Raw genomic sequence first — 24,494 nt, 5'->3', positions numbered from 1 at the left:
GATCTGGTGTAAAAGGGTGTGTCTTTTCCTCATTCAGGAGAAAAACACTTGAGGCGGTAAATATCGCTTCAGGGGCATCGGAACTTTCAAGACGGCAAGTGTCCGTCACTGGCGGCTTCCGATCGTCTGGCGGTAAACCTACTTGGTTACTGCTCGAGATGCCCCATTCCATTGTTGTTATGATATAGTAATCTTAGCAAACAAACCGTTGCTGATGTAATAATAAAAAATAAAATCTCTCGCACATCACTTTTTCAGTTGAAGAAAAAAAAAAAAACAGACAAATGCTACATTTTGGCTATTTTGTTTGTTCCCTCCTGGGGAACCCATTTACCCTGGTATCTTTAGAATCCCAACATGTGGGGGAAAAGGGATGAACATTTGGCTTGGATATCTTTTGTGGAAAAAGCTTATGAAGGCTTAAGCACCCACCAGCTTTTTTAAATTGAAAAGTGGTCTCATCACATCTGGGTTAAGCCAACCCTGAAAGCTTTTCTATCTCCCCCTGCCTAATTTAGGATCAAGTGATAATCTATGCGCAAAGCACCAGGGAGGACTGGTACCCTTTGAAACCTAAAGTAAAAGCCCCTCCTTCCAAACCCCCAAAATATAATAACCCATTCCATCTGAAAGTCAAAAAAAAAACCTTCCCTCCAAAAGTCTAAAAATTACGAGTAGAATAATAAGTAGAATAATATCTAAAAATAAATAAAATAAAAGGTACTTACCCACGGCTGCACTTCCTCCTCGGTGTTCCACTTCTGAATCTGCTGTGGAAGTCTAGCTCCGCAAACCAATCCAGACGCTGATCTCATGCTGTTAATCAGCATGAGAGAAGTGAAAGGATTGGATGGAGCAGATTGGCAGGGCACTCATTCAGGCCCTGTAGTCCGGTGCTTGGTTTCCACCCAGCCGAATGGAAAGCTTCAAAGTGTTCATGTCACTTTGGCCGGCGCAAGACAGTCAGCCAATGCTCCTGTCATGCCCCGCATGTGTCTGGGGTCAGCTGGTTGCTGCAGTGCGCACATCGAACAAATAAAATGGCAATGAAATCTTTTCATTGCCATTTCATGCTTTCCTGCATGACTCAGTGAGTGGGGAGGATGCTCCCCCGGCCAATCAAAAAGAAACCGCTGCTGCTAAGCATAGTCTATTGGGACAAAGGTCCTGGCTACCTTCAAACTCTGACATGGTAATGCACTCCAATAAAATCTTTCTAGGCATCTCCATATTGAAACAAATGCACTTCGAAGGGGAAAGGAAACATATTTTCCTTCAAAAGCTTTGCCGTTTTAACAGTATTAGCCTTCCAACTTCAAGATGACTTTTTGAGTCAATGCAAAAATCCTGCAGTTTGTAATTATAAATTCACATTTTCTTGCCCGAGAAAAAACAAACTTATTACCACTAATTAAATATTGTCCAATGCAGACTGCTGTCTTGGGTGTTGTTTGCTTTGGCTATGAGAGAAAGACTATATTCAGATATCCATGAGGATTATAGATGGCCTTTTTCTTTTGAGGAAAAAAGGTGTGCCCTACCAAAAAGTGAGGCCTAGATTTGCTAATCACTCGCTTTAAGTGGGCGAGTGTTTTCAGGACTCAGACCAGACAGTGATTGCCAAAGGACATTAAATCAGTTACCTATCATGCCCTATCTTCATGTCCTTAACTTCAATAGCAAACACATTGATAGATTTTTTAACAATGAACATAAAAAACTTCAAGGTAATGTGTCAGCGTTTTAGGTCCTCTCCACATTGTTTTATTCAATCTTGCATTCCTCAAGACAGTTAGCTATTCCTGATTTGTTGTACTTCTGCATTTTTTGTCTGTGTAGCATGTTACTCTTGCATAGTGCATAATTAGAGTTGAGTCACCTTCGGCCAAAACTGAGAGCTCTGGAGTTGAGGCTGAAGGCAGTACGAGTTTCGCACAGTGCCTATCAGTGGGTCAAAAAGGAGTTCAGAATACATAGGCATCCAATCTTTGGCCTCTCTGCAGAGCACACAAAGAAATTGTCATATATTCCAGTAACAATTGCAATTCTGTGGAAATGTGTGTGAGGGAAGTACATAGTTGTAAAAATATGACAAGGTGAAAGTAAATAAAAATGTAGTGTTTGCATGCCAGTGAGAGTCACAGAAATCTAGTTTACATGTCTAAGCTATGCAGTTAATTACATAGGCCACACCCCTTTTAGAGACCCCCTCACCTCAACTTTTTTCATTTCACTTAAAGCACTGAATGCACCCTGTTACACCTGAAAGCCTTAGGGTGGTCTTCCCCCAAATTTCTGCCTACCTCCTCCAATCATCTGACCTCATTTTTGCTGACTTATATACTCTTTGTAAAGTGCATTACATGTGCCCAGGGCCTCTAATTTAAATGCTACTAGGGGGCCTGCAGCACTCATTGTGCCACCCACTTAAGTAGCCCTCTAACCACAGCTCAGGCCTGCCATTGCATCAATCACAATCCTAGTCAAGGTGAGACCTGGCAAGATAAACCTCTTGCCAGGCCTAAACCTACTCTATTTATACATATGGCACCCCAAAGGTAGGCCCTGGGTAACTCAGTGGACAGGGTGCAACGTATTTAAAAGGTATAGCATGCCCTTTTAAGTTTTACATGCCCTCGTAGTGAAGAACATCCAAATTCGTTTTTCAATACTGCAAGGCCAATCACTCCCATAGGTTAACATTTTCACTTATTACATCTTTTAAGTGTAATTTTCAATTGTGACAAGATAGATTGTTTAAGTTTTATGTCACTGGACTCACAATTTAAAATCACAACTGATGGTGAAGTTGGATTTTAAAATGCAATTCTAAAAATGCCACTCTAAAATGTTTCAGAAAAGGGTTTGGTGATGAACAGAGTGTCTGAATTAAGCAGACCACTCTTACCCAGTCCAAAGATCAGGGCTTGATCCATCACCGTTATTTAGCTCACTGCACCATCCCAGCTCAGAACCTGGCTATATGCAAATCAGTCTGTCCCTGGCCCAGTGCATCATGGGAACAGGACAGACTAAACTACCAAGCCAATTCTTCACCAGAAAGGAGACAAGCTTCCGGGGACCGGTTTCAGGCATTTCAGCCGTCGTCGGCCCGGCTTGCTTGAATCCTGATGGTGCAGTGAGCAAGGGACTCATGTCTGAGTATACCCTGCCACACCTATAGTGGCCAAAAACGATTCAGAAAAGGGTTTGGTGATGAACAGAGTGTCTGAATTAAGCAGACCACTCTTACCCAGTCCAAAGATCAGGGCTTGATCCATCACTGTTACTTAGCTCACTGCACCATCCCAGCTCAGAACCTGGCTATATGAAAATCAGTCTGTCCCTGGCCCAGTGCATCATGGGAACAGGGCAGACTAAACTACCAAGCCAATTCTTCACCAGAAAGGAGACAAGCTTCCGGGGACCGGTTTCAGGCATTTCAGCCGTCGTCGGCCCGGCTTGCTTGAATCCTGATGGTGCAGTGAGCAAGGGACTCATGTCTGAGTATACCCTGCCACACCTATAGTGGCCAAAAACGATTCAGAAAAGGGTTTGGTGATGAACAGAGTGTCTGAATTAAGCAGACCACTCTTACCCAGTCCAAAGATCAGGGCTTGATCCATCACCGTTATTTAGCTCACTGCACCATCCCAGCTCAGAACCTGGCTATATGAAAATCAGTCTGTCCCTGGCCCAGTGCATCATGGGAACAGGGCAGACTAAACTACCAAGCCAATTCTTCACCAGAAAGGAGACAAGCTTCCGGGGACCGGTTTCAGGCATTTCAGCCGTCGTCGGCCCGGCTTGCTTGAATCCGGATGGTGCAGTGAGCAAGGGACTCATGTCTGAGTATACCCTGCCACACCTATAGTGGCCAAAAACGATTCAGAAAAGGGTTTGGTGATGAACAGTGTGTCTGAATTAAGCAGACCACTCTTACCCAGTCCAAAGATCAGGGCTTGATCCATCACCGTTATTTAGCTCACTGCACCATCCCAGCTCAGAAATGCTACTAGGGGGCCTGCAGCACTCATTGTGCCACCCACTTAAGTAGCCCTCTAACCACAGCTCAGGCCTGCCATTGCATCAGTCACAATCCTAGTCAAGGTGAGACCTGGCAAGATAAACCTCTTGCCAGGCCTAAACCTACTCTATTTATACATATGGCACCCCAAAGGTAGGCCCTGGGTAACTCAGTGGACAGGGTGCAACGTATTTAAAAGGTATAGCATGCCCTTTTAAGTTTTACATGCCCTCGTAGTGAAGAACATCCAAATTCGTTTTTCAATACTGCAAGGCCGATCACTCCCATAGGTTAACATTTTCACTTATTACATCTTTTAAGTGTAATTTTCAATTGTGACAAGATAGATTGTTTAAGTTTTATTTCACTGGACTCACAATTTAAAATCACAACTGATGGTGAAGTTGGATTTTAAAATGCAATTCTAAAAATGCCACTCTAAAATGTTGGCATTTTCTTACTTTCTATGCCTGCTGTCTGTCTTTGAATACACTTCTTGGGTGGGTGACAGCTGGGCTTTGTGCATTATTTCTAGAGACGGCCACACACGAAGGGAGCTTAGGTGCAATGGATGGGCCATCTACATCCAGATAGGGCCTTCCTGACTGAAAGGGGGGACCTATGTGCACTTCAAAGCCCTTTCTTTGAAGTCTCCCCTACTTCAAAGGCAAAATTGGGTATAAGTACTAGACCTCGGACACCAGAACTTCAGTACACTTCTGGAACTGTAAAGACTGCCAGGAAGAACAACTGCTGTGCTCCTGAAGGACTGCCACTCTGCTGGACTGCAGCTTTGTTGAACTACTGCCTTGCTGTGCTGCCCTCCTGCCTGCTGTTCGCCTGCCTGGGTGAGAAGGACTGACCTGCATCACTTGAACCAAGAGTGTCTTCAAGGCCTTGTTGGCTTGCCCCTGATTGGAGACTTAGGGACATCTGTACCTGGAATCTGCAATCGGTGAGTCAGCCCTGCCAAGTAGTGCCACCCCAGTCCTGCACCCTTGGAACTGAGGCCTACGGTGCTTCTTTAAGCCAACCCATGCATCCTTTTCAGAACTGGCACATCCTTGCCTTTGCATGGGTTGGAACAGGCGCTATCTTGTTGGTGCGTGGAGCAGACCCAGCACATCACCTTCAGAACCAACACATTCTCTGCTGCCGGAGCAGTAGCAGTGCATCACAGACTGACCCAGTGCATTGCACTGGCAGCTGACACATTGCTACAGTTGTGTGGAGATAATCGTTGCAGCTCATCCACTGTGAGGCTCGACACCGTCGTATCGCTTCAGCTGCACTTCACATCTTTTTTGAAGCAGCCGGGATCAAGATACTTTTGGTCAGGAGGCATAACTGGGTCTCCACATTCAGCCCACGCTACATCACTGCTTGCCTGAACATTTGACTTTGTCCTGGTACGGCGCAACCAGATATCCCAAATAAGCGCGTATTGCTTCTAAGTGCTATTTTACAGTTTTTCTTTTAAATTCATCTCTCAGCTGTTACTTTTTAGATTTTTGTCATTTTGGTCTTGTTTTAATAATAAAACATATTCTCAATTTTTGACAGGTTGTAGTGTTTTTTGGTGGTGTCTTCACTCTGTAGTGGTTTCAAGTGTTGCACAAATACTTTACACATTGCCTCTTAAATTAAGCCCGACTGCTCTGCATCAAGCAACCAGATAGTGAGCAGAGGATAATTTAGGGTTTGTTGTGACTCGCCTGGACTAGGATTGTGGTTGATGCTTGAACATGACGCATGCCTCCGCCAACTAGAAACCCACTTTTTAACACACCCCATTAGGTAAATACACAATTTTACTGTACAGGATAGATGTTTTAATTGAACAACAACCCAATGCTCCAAAACAAAGTTATAATATAAGAGCCAATGAGAAATAAAATGTAACTTTTGATAATGTGAGAACATGCTGTTGCCTAAGGCGTGTTGCATTAATCAGATTCACGCATCTGTTATATCTCGCAAGGCAAACTCAAAATTCAAGAAGTTATGCCTTCATTTAGTTGCATAATTAAACAGCAGTCTCATCAATGCTCATACAAGTACAAAGTTTGCGGGAAACATCTACAGTTCCAAGAAAAAAACTTTAGGACTGACAAGAAAAAAATAGTAAACTAATCTGGGACTACAGCAGAAAAGCTCTACGCAGACTATAACTGGAGGCCTATAATCGGGGCTAGCTGTGTTAAAACCCGTGTAAGATTCAAATTGATCTGCCTAGTTCCTGCAATGAGAGCAACTTTACCCTAAGCACAAATGGAGTGCATTGCCTTCTCGCCACATAGTCAAGGCCTGGACAAGAATTGCGTTAAGAAAATATTGATTTAATGTTAAACTGTATGAATGCTGTAGAAGTTCTAAATAAATATCCTTAAGCTCACACATTGTTAGAAAAGTAAAATTAACCAAAGAGCTGAGATGTTGGGCTTGATTTAAAATATAACTAATATAACTAATTGAAGGGGTTGTGGGCAATATCGCAGCTGCGGACAGTGGTCAGGAGTATATGTGCATTTCATGCATTTGGGTTTACTTCGCCTTTTTAAAAATTATTCAGGACTCCCTCACTAGCCTTTTGATGGTTGAACTGGTCGACAGAACTAATAAATAAAGGGTTTGCTTATTCACAATTCATTGTTTATTCTTCAATTACTCAAATTAAGATCTGGGGTGGCCAGGACCTGTTGTGGGTCGCATTACCTCTAAGCCAATATCTAAATTTTTACAAGATCTGTCATAATATCAGAACAGTACATATATATATATATATATATACATATACACACACACAGTCCAAGTATACAAATATTAAAGGCAAAATCATCCTTAATGTATAACTTTCTAGCCTGAATTTTAACAATTTGTCACCATTTGGAAAACAGAAATATTTAGTAGCATCAGCTAACCATATTAAAGTGGTTCAAAACGTATATTTTATGGCAAGTGTCACTTACCATGATATATGAGGCATTTATGTAATCTGTTCCTTTCATTCCAGGCAATGGCGCAAGACCCACTCTTGCTCGTTCAGCTATATGAAATAAAACACACTGTCACTATGTTGTAATAGACAAGATCAAACACAAGTCTCCTGATAGAACCTGAGACCTGTTACAAAGGGGATGTTCTTGCCAGGTGAAATTATAGTATTAACATATCCAATGGCATTGGTTTAATGATATTAAAAGGGGCTCATATTTTACTTTTTCCAACTATGTGTACATTTTGCACCATGTATTTACAACAGTACAATTCAACTATTTATGACAGCTGCTTTGAATTATGAAATAAATTAAACAAAAATTAGTTCAGGTCTGTAGGGGATTTATTTAAGAAACTAAACCGTATTTTGACTTTTCAAATGAATAATGCGGAGGGAGGTACTGAAATATGTGACACCGAAACCTGGAGAGATCACTTTGTGATTTTCTGCATAACAAGGCTAGCCAAGGGTGATACAATTCCATGTCTGCTTGTCTGCATTTATTAGTCTATTGTATGTTTTACTTTTCTGACAATACCGTATATAATGAAAACAATGCAAAATGAAACATACTAAAATTCTGACCATCCTCTTGTCATCACTCGACAGAGCATCATTTGCCAACTATATCTTTGTTTTCTTTTAAAATGCTAGTGGCTTTTGCCAGAAATCACCTTATCATGAAGTACACTGCCATAAATGCTGACAATACAAATGTGTGCCTATTCCCTTTCATATCAGTAAAACATTATGAAGAGCAAGCATACATATTTATCTAAGAAATCACAAAATATAAGTTCCATATGCGTGTTTATATGCTTAGGAAGGCAAAATATTTTATTAGATATTCCAGCAAATACAATAACATTTATTGATTTACATCTCCAGCATCTCATAATTTATTCATGGCATTATTTAATCTACTTGCCTGCATTTTATGAAAAATAGAATCCACGATCAAAGGTTTATTTGCAATAAGGTTTATATTTTGAATGTATTAATATTTTAACTTAAGCCTCCTCTTATTTAAATTACATTCTGTCTCCCATAGATCTGGTTGCCTTAGGCAAAGGTCTAATTCTGCTCTCTTTTTAATTGGACAAAGACTTATTTTGACTTGTAGCATTATGCAAAAGCCCCAAATGCTATTTTTAAAGCTGTGGGATTAACAGCCACTTCCTGGTACTCATGACTGGAAATATAGTGCAATGAAACAACTGCATTTCTTCACTATTTAATGGTATTACATAAATTAAACAATTTTTTCTCTAATGATACCTTAAGATTTTCACATTATTTCTAGACCTTGCGATATTTAGATATTATATCTATCAATTAGCACCAGGTATTCTTTTTTTTTATTTTAAAAATGTTATATTTACCAAGCCTGTCTGAAGTCTGACAGACAGTGCACAGAATCACAGCTTCTATCTGGATTTTGGCAATACCCCTTGTGCGTAGCACAAAATTAAAGTAACTAATGTTACTTAAATTATACCATCACAGTTGACTGAAAGACCACCAAGTTGGCTGCAAAAACAAGATTTCAAGTACAGATGACCAAGCGATTGTTGTGATACCAGTTTCAACATACCAAAAAATATAAACCAGGTTATTCAAAATTTGACACCATTTATATTAATGCCGATGAAGAGAAACGTTAAAAAAAATTCCCACACACGCACAATAGTGGTTTTCTCACCGAGACTGGTGATATGAAGTCTACATCCTTCAGTAAACAATTTAGTAATGCTCCACAACTCCTATTAAAGCTCTATGGAGTGTCGAACAGGCCTTTAGGGGAATCAGGTAGAGCCCGATGGCCATCTAACAGGTCACTGTGGGGCCCGTATTTTGGTTGTTTTTCGGCCTGTTTTATGATCTGCTAGTTGGGGCTCTAATGTTGATTTCCCTGATATTTAAACAAACATTGCCTGCAGCAAGCTCAAATCCATGCAGTCTTCCATACCTTGCAAAAACAGCGTTTCTTTACAAGTTCAGAACTGCCCTAATTTGCATAGAGAGCTCCAAATAGCTTTTAAAAAGCAGTCTATCTGTCTTAGCTAGCTAGTTCACTAATTTATCCAACAGCTTATTGACTAAACACGTTTTACTTCCAAATATAGTTTTGAAGATGCATAAACCATCTATATACCTTTAAAAATGTGTTACTAAAAGGAAAGGACTGTAAAAGATGAGCAGTGGATTACAACTATTGAGTTCTAAGTTACACCATGGAGAACATCCACATTAACTTTATTATTCAAAGTAATCTTTTTCAAACTTCTTTCATGACTGATCACAGTCCTTAAATAAGGTTCTATTATTTGTTCTTGATTGAACGTGTTCAGTTACTGTATTGATAAACTCAATTACCCGGATGGCTCGGTCGCTGTCTTTACTATCTGAATAGGCAATATTATACACAGAAGTACACAGATCTTTGTTACATCTTTTTAGATTGGAGAAAGAAGCTTTGTGCAGGCACACATCACACCACTCCACTTTACAAATGCCACTTTACTCCACTACACGCCACTCTACTCCATCCTACGACATTCATACCCATCCACTCTACGACACTAAACCCTACTTTACTCCAATCAATGCCACTTCATTCTCTGATGCTGCACTCCACTCCACTCCACTCAAATCAATGCCACTTCATTCTCTGATGCTGCACTCCACTCCACTCCACTCAAATCAATGCCACTTCATTCTCTGATGCTCCACTCCACTCCACTCCACTCAAATCAATGCCACTTCATTCTCTGATGCTCCACTCCACTCCACTCCACTCAAATCAATGCCACTTCATTCTCTGATGCTCCACTCCACTCCACTCCACTCAAATCAATGCCACTTCATTCTCTGATGCTCCACTCCACTCCACTCCACTCAAATCAATGCCACTTCATTCTCTGATGCTCCACTCCACTCCACTCCACTCAAATCAATGCCACTTCATTCTCTGATGCTCCACTCCACTCCACTCCACTCAAATCAATGCCACTTCATTCTCTGATGCTCCACTCCACTCCACTCCACTCAAATCAATGCCACTTCATTCTCTGATGCTCCACTCCACTCCACTCCACTCCACTCCACTCCACTCCACTCCACTCCACTCCACTCCACTCCACTCCACTCCACTCCACTCCACTCCACTCCACTCCACTCCACTCCACTCCACTCCAAACTTTTAGCCATGAAGAACAGAAGCCATCCTGGTGTACAGCTTAGCTTAAACACATTGCCAAAGACAATAGCTCTTGAATATGTAAGCTATTGGTTTTTGCCAATGCTTGTTCATATTACGATTATTGTTAGAGTAACTTAATTTACCCACTTTAGAGACACCTTATGTTATTTCCCTACATTCTGAAATCCATCTCTAAAATATTTTACTTGTATAGTGGAGATACGTGTTCTTCCTTGCCATGACAGACAGAGAACCTCGATGGTAGGTAGGGATGGCAAATTCATTGAGTAAACCTTTTGTTCAATCAATGGCTTTGCCTAATCATTTACTTTCCGATTCCTAGTACTAATGTTTCCCAGTTTTTAACCAAGGTTTTCAACTTCCTGTTATGGTTTTAGTCATGATCAACTCAGCTAAGCAGTTAAGCCTCCAGCCACCTACTTTCAGGCTTCTCGTTGCAGGTTTAGTACTTGTCTCCATCGTCATGTTCTTACCAAAAGCCCAAATATTCAAGAGTGTATATATGGTGACATATCGTTCGCCTCCTCATAGGACCTCTTGTTTAGCCATTTTACAAGCATATTTATTGGTGGTAACGTTCCTGTTCTTCTGGAGAAGTGGCCTTCAAAACTGAAGGCAGTGCCCCAATGGTCAGAACCCCACCTCTGATGTATAAACTGTGAATTCCCTAGGTTTATCTATTAATTATAACTCACAATATCATGCCTTTCGTTATGCAGATCACAACTGTTCAATGTCTAGGAGACAGACTGATATGATAATAATGAGAACCTTCACCAGTATGGCATCTTTAAAATTACACCAGCTACCATGGTCTGCTCCTCACAGGGCCTTCCGATATGACAAAAAGATAATATGTAGAAACATTCAGAAGAAAAACATTTGATCTTACATGGCACAACCGATGAGTTCCTGTTCTTTTCTTTGTTGCACTCTTTCTGTGCACTGAAGCATTCGACATACCTTGCATTGCACTGTGTGACCAGCTAGTGGAAATAAAAAGAATGCCCAGTGGTTTGTTAAAAGTGTGAACTATACCAGACACTTCAGAAAGGAACAAAGCTCGAAATACCAGAATCTAAAAATAAATGTGGAAGAATAAAAAGAACCAGACCTGAACTCTTACTAAAAGTGGTATATCAATAGAGATGTGCACTTCAGAAACACATGTAGGGTCCATCTTAAATGACTCCTGCAACTAAACAGAATTCTTCTCAAAATGTATCATGATTGTAGTACTGCATGTTTACTGGACAATGTTTTGGTTATCCTTTCAGGGTCAACAGGAACACATGATTGACGGATACCTGTAGCATATCAAATGTAACTCAGGACATCAGAACGGGGGCCACAATGCTGAGTATGTAGCGGTGGTGTGCACAATGTCGAATGAAAGATGCTGTCAGCAGTCCTAAAAGTGCTGGCATTTTCTGAATTAGAAGCTTACAAAGTTATAAATGCACTTAATTACCACTGAGGTGAACTCTTTTTGTAACAGCAAGGTCTTAAATACTAAGGTTACTTACCTGCCTTTGTTTTTTGCATAATTGTGCCTAACATTCCTAAATGTGGAGCCCCATTGTAAGTGGAGCACAATGGTTTTGCTTTGGAAATGACACATTAAAGAACAAAAACATCCTTTAAATTACCCCACTGGATAGCGGATGAGACTTGGATGAAATCGAATATTCCCTATGCAATGCAAAAAGGCATCTTGAGCAATAGAAGCTGATCTATCCAGAAGCTGACTCATCACAACACGAAAAAGGAACGTCAGATTAAGTAAGGGTCTAAAAACCCACCTCAAAGGTATGCTGACACCTAAATAACATGAGGGTATTCCTAGATATTCTGGGTTCCAAGCTCTGTAATGATCTCAACCACATTCAAACATTTCACTGCTAACTCTCCCATCAGGATGCATCAACTATATATTTCCCTAGCAAGGATCCCAACCCCTAGTGTATATCTTTCTGTGACTTACCAACTAATTGATCTTAAAGATTCAATGTATGTTCCCGAGTCAGACCCACCATATCTATGGTACAGCAACAGGTGTAAATCTATATCTAAGTATTAATGTGACAAAATCCATAACATACCTGCAAAATGTCCCATTTGTCACCGTGCAAGACTACGTAAACAAACACAACAGATCGGGTGAGTGAAAACACCTTAATGCTTTGGTTGCTACCTGGTGCTAAACGGTTAAGATTCTATTTTTTTCAGTCCCAGAATAGTCTGCTCTATTATACAAAAATACACTGGCCTTACAGACAGCATCACATTTGTGACCCGAGACCTTTTTCTCAACTTATGTACTTCAAGGACCAGCTGGGAGAGACCCAAATACCAAGGAGTGAAATGATTTCCTTTAAAAATGTAAATCGTTGTCGTTCACGGATAGCTTGACCCATTCTATTAGGTTCTTCTTTCCCTTCATGTTATCTCACATTTCAAGAGCTTTACAGTAGATACCATCACCTGCCTCCCTTAACAATAAACACCATGGATTCAAGGTGTGCCAGATTAATCTGGAGAACTGTAGCAATAAGTAGGAATGTTAGGAGATGCATACCATGATCAATGAATGAAGATTTCATAATTACTTCAACTACTCTCTATGTTTCCCTTGCATAGACAAATATAAATTATTTCTGCATTTATTGTTTTAAGAAAATGTGCAGTAATTTAAATACTGGATTAGTGCTCTTCTGTTTTCAGCCAAGACTCCCTTCCTTTTGCTGCTGTATATTTAAATACTGTATTCCAGGTGTGGGCTGAATAGAGAAATACCCCAAAGCAAGCTACTGGATTTGCTTTACCAGATAAACTCAACTTTTCATAGAAAGGTTTAAGTCTACACTGTCACTTGCATCTGCCTAGCCATGGTAAGAACTCTCACTATTACTAAATCTAGTCCATTTGTGGACTGAGGAATTGATGCAGATTCTCACAGAATTGTAATGTTCCACTGTTTCATGAATGATCAAATCTTATCAGATTCCAAGGATATTTAATTTTACAATCTCATTAAAAAATGGATATACAAAGTAAAACACATTAATTTCGTTGTTGCACTGCTTATCTCTTAATACATTTTATGTAAGAGTTAAACTTACAAGGAAAGTGTGTCCATCACTCACCATTCATAGTGGGATGAGATTTAAATACAAAATGTTTCACTACATCCCTGGCCCCAACCCAAGCCATCAAAAGGACTTTTAACCTCATTTCCTTGCAGCCAACATTACTTTTTTTTAAAAAAGGGATTTATAGGTGGCAAATAATTGGAACGGTCTGGTATTCTGAGGGAGGGAAGTTCCTACTTTATCAACATCTTCTATAAAGGATTTTAGCTATACAAATCTATTAAGTTGAAAATGTAGACGTTGCAAATGAACCTCAAACCACTGTATGATGTATCTTTAGTTGTAAATGTGTAGAAAAAAGTCGTTTGCTGAAGTAAAAACCTACATAGTAGCTTATGAATACATCGAATATTAAAAAAAAATTACATGCTAAGTTTTTTATGGTTTTTGAATTAAATAGTACTACATACTCACATTTTAAGAAATGCTGTTATCAAAACAATAATTGACTACACATTTAAAGTATAAATGGATATTTAATTAGTATTGTGTTCTATAGCACAAGCTCTCAATAAATGTTGCAAATAAATCACATGGTTTTCTATGGGGTACAGCGGAGAATGATACAATGGCAAACAGTACCTTGAATTGCTTCTCTAATCTGGTCTTTCCCATTACAGGTGTGAGTATATTATTCACATAACTATGTAGCTGGTTGGCAGACACTTCAGTCTCCTTCCCAAGAATGGCTTCCAACAAGGCATCATGAATGAAAACATACTGTTCCTAAAGAGACAGAATTAAAGAAGCATTTATATTTATACCACTGATGTAAACAATAAAGTTATTATTCAAAACTATATAATCATCTTTAGTTGTGCTCATAGATTAGCAGATGTTTATACTTGTATCCCATTACACAAAGTTATACGATGTTAAACCTATTTAAAAGCCTATATTTGAAACAAAATAGACCAAATACACCGAACAGTTAATGACATGCTCACTAGTTTGTGCAACATTTTCATTAGGGCACTAACGAATGCGCTCCTGTTGACATTTGTTCATGTGTAGTTTAAAGAAATGACAGTCTGACTGAAATTCGGAACAGAACACAGCAATTCCATTGGGCATGTGAAAAAGTACTCGATCCTTTCTGCAGGCTGGATTGGTTCCAGAGTTGGAAGCAGAGATTATTTCATGTTTGTGAACATTACATGTCAATGGTTTTATCTCCATACTTTTTTGAACTGAAAGATTTTTGAGATATCGGATTAACTTTCCTTGATCACTTCAGGTCTGAAATTAGGTGAAATTTTCTGATTTTATTCAGGGCTCATGACCCTGTAAACTTTAACAATGATGCACAGCAGCCCAGTGTCCTTTAACGGATTTTGGGGGCCCCATGCAAAGCATTTTGGGGGCCCTTTGCACAGAATTGTTTTTAATGTTATTACCCATTTCATGCCAAGATGATGCTAAACAATACTAAATTATATGCTACGTTTGATCAAGATCATACAAAAACAGTGAAAATATGGTTTGCAAAGAACCCAAAAATCCTTAAAATGACACTGGCTTTAAGAAAAATAGTTAGAGGCTGAACTGTTTAGATAGAGAAGTAGAATAGTCATAGGTCAAATAGAGAGAAAGTTTAGTTTCCCAGAAGGCCATGTGTAAGATGGGGGCCTTGGGTATTTGCCCACTTTGCCGATGCTTTGAAACGCCTGTAAAACAAATGAATTTGATGATTTCATTTACCAGGAGGCTGAGTAGTTCAATTGGCCTCAGATAATGGGAGGCCAGATTTCTTGCAGTTGAGATAAACTTTGTTGCTTTAATTTTGTTACCTCCAGAACTTCTCTATTCCTTTCTACGATACACCAGCATAGATTGTATCTCAGTCATCAAGATATGACAGAACCAGGAACTTGCTCGGCTTAATCCACTGACTCATATAGAGCAGCAGAATTACCTTTTCAGTGCAATGAGTTAGTGATTCGTGTTGTAGATGAAAGTTGACATTTGGCGTTTAAAAGAGAACTTGCTGAGATTGTTAACTTTCTTGGCTGGTGAAGGATTTATAACCTATCTCTTCTGCTGTACTTATCCTTGCAGTATAGCACTAATGCTAGAGGTAGCAGAGACGCCACTGTAGAAACATAGCAGTCACTCTGAACCCTTCATGAAGTCCATCCAAGGCTATGTTGTGGTCTATTTTGTCAAACAATGAAGACCTAAAGGAGGATGAGGGTATTTTACTGCCTATGATCAAGTAAAGTATGTCCTCTCTAATGCAAGTCAGGCAAAGTTGAGTGAATGAGACAGCAGCCTATATGGGTGCAGCTGGATATGAACAGTGACTCTTTCCTGAATAGATCAATTGCAGGTAACAAAGAGGGGCCACGCAATGCAGAAAGAAAAGAAGGGGAAAGATTGTTATCTGCCTACAGAAAATCTTCAAATTAACGCCTTAACCGCAGCGGTTTTTCTGCCGCGGGCATTCTAAAGGGTGGGCGGGGCTCCGTCGGCAGCACTAGGGAGGTAGTGCTCCTGTCGGCCGACGGGAGCACGCAAGGGGTTAAAATAATAACAGTTACAGCAGCTACTGTTTATAAACAGAGCATGGAAAAGGAAATGGCTGAAGGACAGGGGCAGCAGTACAGTAAATGACGGAAGGAAAGATCGGTGCAGAGGAAAAGAGTATATGGAATCAAGATAGCGGGCAGAAGAGTGACAGATTTAAATAAGGAAGACAAAAGCCCAGAGAACCAAGGTACTAGACTATATCAGGCTAGAGGCTATGGGAACTACAGTGCTAAAGAGACTGGTCACTAAAGGGATAACCAGCGCAATAGGAAAGCTAGCAAAGAATTCAAAAGAAAAGGACACTGAGGTGAAGTAAAAGGATCAGACTGTACAATTCAGAAAATGCAGCGGTCACTGATGTTCAGCACAGACACACTGCAACAGGAGCACTGGAGACAAAGCAATAAAGGACCCTGAAGTGAAGAACACATGCTGTAAAATGTGGCAGACTAATGTTAGAAAGTTAGTCTCTAATTGTCAGATGTATGCATCCTGTCCAAGTAGGGACCACCATGCTAGTCAGGGTAAGATAGAAACACACTAGAAGATAGCCTGTGCTCACCCTCTGGTAGCTTGGCATAGAACAGTCAGGCTTTTCTAAAGAGGCAATGTGTATTGTATTTGTGCAACACACACACCCACAGTAATACAATGAAAACACAACAAAATGAATACACACAGGTTTAGATAAGCAGACAATTCTATGAGTAAAAAGCAGACAATTCAATGAGTAAAACAAGAACAAAAATCCAATAAAAAGAAACAGAGTTATGAATTTTTAAACATTAAATAAAAACTTTGCGCTTAGATTCGAATAGAGCTTGCAAGTCACGCTGGACAAGGCTAAATCCAAAGTTTAGGCTGACCCCAATGGAGGGCATTAGAGCTACAGGACTCGGGTCCAGCTAAAAAGAGTACCTTAAAAGGATCAAAGCGGCGACGTCAAAAAGACTGGATATGGTGGTTTTGAACCGCACAGGCAATGAAGAACCCCTTCAAGATGCAAGCACTGCGTCGAGCCACGCAGTTCATCGAATCAATGTCAGCCAGCTCCTGTGTCAGCACTGAAGGGCAATGCTTTGGTTCCGATTGGCGCAAAGTCATCACTGCATTGATTTTTATGGTTCTGGACAGCAGAAATCACCTTTCAAGGAACAAGACTTGGATTGGCACCACTTGGCAGGACAGCACTCAAATGACAGAGTCTAAGTGCTGTTGCGGACTTGAAGGAAATCAAGTTAAATAAGGCAAAATAATTGCCCTGAGACTTGAGAAAATGGGGCAAGACAGTAAGCCCTTGGGTCACTCTGGGTTCAAGTGAGAAGGTTCCAGGTCTTATCCTAAGCAGGGCAGAGCTCAGCAGGCATAAGGGCAGTACAGCAAAACAGAAAAGTAGTTCTTGCAGGGCAGCAGTCAAGCAGAGTGGCAATCATTGTAGCACAACGTCTTTGCTCCTGGCAGAGTTCTTCACAGGTCAAGTAGTATATACTGTCTTGGTAGGGTTACAGCCCCAGTACTTACACCAAGAAGTTCCTTTAAACTGGAGGAGACTTCAAACCAAGCCATTGAAGTGCGCAGGTCGCCATTCACCCCAGCCCTTTCTCAGTAGGGGGTAATCAGTCCTTTGAGTGGGAAATAGGATACTGTCTATTCAGGTGTGTCCGCTCCCCTTCTCTCTTCTTGCCCATTAAGAGCTAGCAGAATGCAGATGAATGCAACTGAGTTCTCTGTCACACCCACCCTTTCTGTTACTGTCAAAAGGGAATACACAAAAGATAACTGTTACCCACCCCAGACGTGTATTGGAGACTGGGTGTAAGGCACATAGAGCAGTAACAGCAGAGAAATGGCCACTTTCAATTGTTCTTTTTGTATTTGTTATCCCGAGTGGGACGGGTATGCCCAGACACGGGTCCCGTGCTCTCCATGCAAATAGGGTCAAGCTGGCATGGCTGATGAGAGCTGTTACCACGAAACCGGTACCAGGATGCCTTTTTGTTGGCCAGGGAAGAAGTGGGATGGGCGTTCAGGATGGATTGTTCCCATGGGGAACAGGGTCACAACTGATTTGCATTCAGCTGGGTTAGAACTGGAATTCCATTGGGAGCAAAAAAATGATGGATTTAGGCCCAGATCTCTGTACTGGGGTGAATGTCGGACATTGTCCAACATTCTGTCCATCAATTGTTCTTATTGCATTTGTCACCTCGAGTGGGACAGGTATGCCCAGACGTGGGTCCCATGCTCTTCATGCCAATGGAGTCAAGCTAGCCTGGCTGATGAGTGGTGTTACTCTGAAACCAGTCCCAGAATGTTTTTTTTTCGGGTCCAGGGAAGACCTTGCCTGGCAGTTCAAGCTGGACTTTTCCCATGAGGAACAGAGTCAAGACTGATTTGCATATGGCTGGGTTAAAACTGGAATGGCATGGGGAACAAGCAAATGGGGGATTTAGGCCCAAATCTCTGTACTGGGGTGGATGTCTGACATTGTTCAGCATTCTGCACATCAATTGTTCTTTTGGCACTTTCTAAAAATTGCATTTCTAAAATAGTAATGTTAAATCCAACTTTACAATTAAAGAAGATTTATCAATATTATTCCAAAGCTATGAAATATAATGGTTCTACTCCTTTCTAATCAGGAATTACAGCTTAGAGTGTTTTAAGGAATTCCTAATTTTATCCTTCCAGAGGAGTGGACCTCACAGTAGTGAACAATAAATGTAGCTGTTTGCCACTACCAGGACATGTAAAACTTAAAAGTACACTTCTTACCGTTTTACTTACACAGTACCCTACCCTTATGGCTACCTACTGCCTACCTTAGGGGTGATTCATGTGTTATAAAAGGGGAGTTTAAGGCTTGGCAACTACTTTTAAATGCCAAATCGAAGTAGCAGTAAACTGCACACACAGGCCTTGCAATGGAAGGCCTGAGCCAGGTTTGAAAGGCTACTTGTGTGGTTAGCACAATCAGTGCTGCAGGCCCACTAGTAGCATTTAGATTACAGGCCCAGGGTATATGATTTACCACTTTACAAGTCACTTATATGTAAACTAAATATGAGTATCATGTATACACCAATGTCACCATGTTTAGGGAAGAATCACATGCACTTTAGCACTGGTTAGAAGTGGTAAAGTTGTCAGAGTCCTAAGGCTAACAAGAAGATACAACAAAAAGAGTAGGTAGGCAGGAAATACGTTTGAGGGAAGACCACTCTAAGGATGGTAGGTCTAACAAATCATCATGCATAAAAACTTCAAAAATAATGATGATTATGACACATTGATCAATGCACTAAATCATCACTTCAATCCTGCTACGTATGATACTTGGATGTTGAAGGCCCCAAAACTGAGGATGATAATCTTCCTCTTTTTATTTTTCAGAAAGAAAAAGCATAGCAGGACACTCTGGCAATGGCAGACTTAAGTTATCAAAGTGCAATACACGTATTTTTGATTTTAAGTCTCACTGACAGGTACCCTGTAGGATTGCAGTTCATGCCATCCAGCACAAAAAGTCCACAACTTTCAGAGGCTTTGGCACCAGCATGCAGAGGCATATGTATTTGAGTTTCTTGCTGGTCCATAGATGGCAACTGCTAATGATCAAGTGGAAGAGTGGTTACCATATCCAACTGGGCTTCATCAACCTTTGGTCTTGAAGCAATTTTCTATTTGCATACCATGTGTTAATGGATGCATATATTTAGAATTTTTATAGATACTCGTTTTAACTGGGAGAGTGGCTTTTCAGTTTAGACAACCGCTACTCTGACCACCCAACACGGCTTCACTGGTGCATCACAGGAGCAAACCTGCTTGCTGACATCAGCTCCTGATACTTTTTCTTTTTTTTACACCCCCCCCCACAACACTTTCCAAGAGATCAATGAAACCAACTATGAAACCAACATTAACAGCACTTAAACATGTTTTCATGACAAGGAAGCTTATTAAACACTGCACTGACATCAGAGAAGAAGGATGGGCAAGAAGAATCTGTAGAAAGATTATGTATCTACCAGAACTATGATTAGCATTTGTAACTTATTCATGGAAGATGCATCTTTATGCAGATCCATCACCTTAAGAATAAGCCACTAGGTGATCCCACCCAGCAGATATGAAAGAGAAGTGCCAACTAACCAAAGAATGTATGCAGCACAGCCCTCTCAAAGTATTCATCACTATGTATTTGGGCAGTAAAGTTTTGCAAATGTATGTAGAGATGACAATTTGGCTGCTCTGAAAATGTCAACCAAGGGAACGTCTGTGGTATGAACTGTGGGTGCAGTAGTGGCTTTAGCACAGTGGTCATGAATGCCCTCTGGAGGGGCCTTATTGGCAGATGTTAAAGCATAGGATGATCCAATGTCAAATGATGTATTTCGCCATCACCTTGCCATTCTTGGCTCTTGCAAAGCCCACCAAGAGGTTATGATTCACTTTGTCCTTCCAAGTACAGTCAATGTACTATGACACTGCATGCCTATGACCCTGTCTATGCTGCCTCTGTGCTTACTTGATTATATATATAAGGGGGAGGAAAGAAAAGCGGGAAGAGTAATAGACTGGGCCACATGAAAGGCTAAAACCACACAGGGCCTGTATGAACCAGCCTGCCTAGGTTAAAAAAACTGAAAGGCAAACGAACTGAGGGGGCAGAAGTTCTAAGATGCTACATGCAGAAATTATTCCAACTACCAATACTGTCTTCAAAAGATGATGAACTGGACAACAAAGCATCAGCTCTAAGGACATGCCTTCCAGAATCTCAACGTAAGGTACAAATTCCACTCAGGAACAATGAACAAAGGGTGATTAAACTAGCTCGCAGCACTCAATATCTGCTCTGCGCATGTAGCTACAGAGTTTGGGGATAGCAATGAAGGGCCAGGTGATCCTGCTTTAACAGTATGTCCCCCCCAAAGCCAGAGAGGAAATAGTGGCCTAGTGCGGAGTGCTGATAGATCAATGTACAGATCCTCCTTATCCAAACCAGGGAAATCAGAATCAGATATGCTTCATCCTCATGCACCTGCTAGTAATGCATACAGCAGGCCCTGAAACTTGAAGGCATCCACGGGTAAAACATTCAGTGCTAAGCGTATGGCGCAAAACAGAAGAATTGTACTGTTCTGGGTGGTGATGAAAAAGGTCAGTGATGGATGCCTCAATTTAGAAAAGATCATCCCTGTCTTTTCGAGCTGTATTTCCCAACTGTGGACTTCCATTTTGAGGAGGTGTGACAGACCATCGGGTCTCAAGTTTAGAGACCTGATAGATGGGCAGGGCTGGAAAAGTACCTTTAGTCTACTTACTGCCAAAGTTGAATTGCCCCCTGACAAAGTCCAGGATTCCACCCCACAGTCTATTCAAATAATGAATGGTGGACCTGTAGCTCTAGCACATTTAGGTCCAGATGCTGGTCTAATGCAGGTCAAATGTCCCACACTATCGTGCCACCCAGAATGGTGCCTTAGAGTGAGGAGGCGTCTGTGAACATTGCAGCTTGTGCTTGCAGAGGGTTTCATGGATGACCTAATTTGAAACTGAGGGGGGTTCATCCATCAGTGTAGACCCAGGTGAAACTAAAATAGCTGAATCTGAGCTAAGAGACTCCCTTTGAGTTTGAGCCAATGACATCTCCTGCATAACTGGAGGGCCTATATTTGCCTTCTCGCGTGCGGGACCAGCAGGATGTAGGAGGCCAAGTAGGCATAAGGATTAGGAGATTTATTTGAGCATGAATCTCAAAATCATATCCCTAACATCCACAATCTTCTGAAGAGAAGAAAAGGCATCACACTGGTCCTTTTCACCATCACGCCTATATCCGTCAAACTCTGCCTTGGAGTGAGAAGGAACTTTTGGGCATTGAAGATAAAGCCCAAGTCATCCAAGCATAGAAATACATAGACTTCTGACCGTTTCACTGAGGCTGGCACACCAGATGTCACTTTAATAAAACAAAAACCGACACCATTCAGAGTGGCAAGAATGTGAAGTCAGTGCTGGGACCGCATGAAGAACTTTAGGTAATGCCTGCGAGCAGGGAGAGTTAGAAGTTGAAAGTAGGTGTCCTATAGCTGCAGGGATAACAACCAAAATACTGTGTTCAAGGCCTGCTGAGGAACCTGGCTCAAGAACAGAATCTATAATCTAGTCAGACAAGATGAACAAGTTCAAGACATGAAGATCTAGAATGGGTCTTAGACCTCTGTCCTCCTTTAGGACAAAGTAGCAAAATCCAGTACTCAGTTCTTTGCAGGGGCACCACTACTATGGCTGCTTTGATCAGCCGGACCAGGTACTCTGTCTCCAATATTGGGGTTTGGGCAGAGGTAAGGACAGGCAGGACATAGCACTTGTGCTTCAACTGGATGACTCAATTCTCCATTGTGACTGACTACCAATTGGTGAAAAGTGGAAGTCCTATTCAACACCAAAGGAAGATGGGGATGTAAGAAGAAGGGGGCGGGGATCAGAGAGTTTTTGAAGCAGCAAACATGTGGCATTTGATGAGTGATGATGCCTGAGGTAAAACAGTCTGGCCCGTGGCTTCAAACAATTTTGACTCCCTTCTGGAGGGAATTTAGTGAAGATGTTGGGGTTCAATTTGAAGAATGAAGTCTGAACCACTGGCATTCGGTGCAAGGACAAGATTATTGGGTCACCCAGATCAGATCTATTTTTTTGGGGAATCTGACAACTGTCTGCAGACTTTCTGAGCCGAAAAAGAGGTTCTCTAAGGCAGCTAAGACTGGTTCTAGTACAGCCCTATTCAATGGAAGCAGATTGCAAGTTTTCTTCAAATTGTTAGTGTTTGGTATCTTGGAAGGTCGAGTTTCTTCAATTTGCCCCCTTCTGGAGCGGTTATCTAAACAACTGTAATTTCCTAAATCGGAGTAAGAAATAGTAAGAAAATTGCAATCTTCTTCATGACCACATTCAAGCATAGTTATGGTATCTGAGACGATTCTTAATACCTCATTTATCTAGGCAAAATATCTGGACTGTACGAAAATAATATTCTACAAGAGAAGTTCTTACTTTTTGGGTTTGTCTACAGGGCACCAGAACTGTCCTAAAGATGTTCAATGAAAGGCCTCCAAACACGCCATAAGCAGAAGGTGTTGGAAATTCCAGCTTAATCCTCTGTAGCACTTGTAAGGGCTGTCAGAAATCATAGACTGGCAGTTTGCTGCCTATGTTCATTGTCACCTCTGCCTGAGATCTCCTCTTTCTGGCACAACCATCTTCCAAGGTACCCCATACAGCATTGCAAATATATACACAGATTTCCTCTTTATGGCTCTGCAAACAAGTGTAGTACTAATTAGATGTATTTCTGTATAGAATATAGGTGGGGATACCAGGGGAACAGTTCTGTGTTTTATTCCACAAGTTTATGCACTAGCTGTGAAGGAATGTTTGGGTTTACCTTGCGCATCATAGGCCCAGTAAACATGACGTACTGCGAAAGCTTGTAATCTCATGGGATTTGCCGGTCTTGGTGGTCATTTGAAAAAGGCTGCTATTTAAACCCCTCCACTCTCTGTACTTCAAACTGAGTTTACTAGAGGCTTTCAGCAGTTCTGCAGATCTCCAGAGACAATTCTGGACTTCCTGGCCCAGCAGAAGAATGAGCCTTATCGATGGATCGCAGCTAATTTCACACACAATAAGCAGGCTCAAGGGTGATGCTCATTGTTTATCGAAGTCACTAAATGTTAATCCTGTGTTAGGAGTTGAGACAACAAAAGGACGCCCTTTATTCAGTGCATAAAATCAAGTATGTGTTTTTAGGAGGCATCATTGCATTTTAGATTATTGTTATTTTGTTGTCATTTATTTATTGAGTGAATAAGCATAATAGCAAATCAAGACTGAGTGATAACCGTAGGACTTACTAACAACTAACGCATATGCTACGAGACTACCCATGGCAATTAAGACTCAATGTTCCTGTGATCAAGCAAAAAGAAACTGTAGCAAAGGTGTGCATTATGTGACTTCATAATGCTTAGAAACCAGCTAGTTACAGGTTTTTAGGTTTCATAAATTAAACCTCTGCTTCCGATGGCGCATTTGTCGGTTTTTGGGGGGGGGGGGGGGGGGGGGGGGGGAGAGAGAGAGTTTTAGGAGATCCTTCCCTCACTGGTGACTTACGGTAGGAAAAGGAGGAGGTTTGTGTTTGTCCCCTTGGTCCTTGGCCAAGAATAACTTGCCGTCATCCTCCTTCATGGCCTTCAGGTCCATCAGGTAACCTGAACTAGGTTGGGGATCATGATTGTCCCAAGGCACCACTTGCAGAAGCCGTGCGGACACGATAAAGACATCTGCTTGATGTACTTATGGCAGGATTTGAACCTTGAACCCTTCAAAGAATACATTTCACCTATTCGCTATCGAAGCTGAAGAAAATGTTGCTTGTGAAACACCAAAGTGATCCCCAGAAAGCATTAATAATGCACGAAAAATAGGAACTGCCATGAGCTAGCAGGTTAAATCTATTGTACGCCACAGATGTAGAGTCAGAGACGCTGTATGGCA

General features: G+C 41.1%; 1 protein-coding gene across 6 annotated transcripts in view; it reads right to left on the bottom strand.

Annotated features, from left to right (window-relative positions):
* LOC147692851 (receptor-type tyrosine-protein phosphatase gamma-like) overlaps positions 1–24,494 on the bottom strand; it is a 1,083,817-nt gene that overhangs the window by 49,639 nt on the left and 1,009,684 nt on the right. For all 6 annotated transcript variants that reach the window (XM_086939073.1, XM_086939071.1, XM_086939072.1 and 3 more), the window contains 3 exons: positions 13,983–14,126; positions 11,141–11,234; positions 6,997–7,073 (listed from right to left, as the gene is read on the bottom strand). In XM_086939073.1, the coding sequence (XP_086795199.1) occupies positions 6,997–7,073; positions 11,141–11,234; positions 13,983–14,126 (315 nt within the window). The remainder of the gene's footprint in view (positions 1–6,996; positions 7,074–11,140; positions 11,235–13,982; positions 14,127–24,494) is intronic.

The sequence above is a fragment of the Lissotriton vulgaris genome, chromosome 9 (assembly GCF_964263255.1).
Source record: "Lissotriton vulgaris chromosome 9, aLisVul1.2, whole genome shotgun sequence".
Taxonomy (NCBI): domain Eukaryota; kingdom Metazoa; phylum Chordata; class Amphibia; order Caudata; family Salamandridae; genus Lissotriton; species Lissotriton vulgaris.
This window is presented reverse-complemented; position numbering and strand designations above follow the sequence as displayed.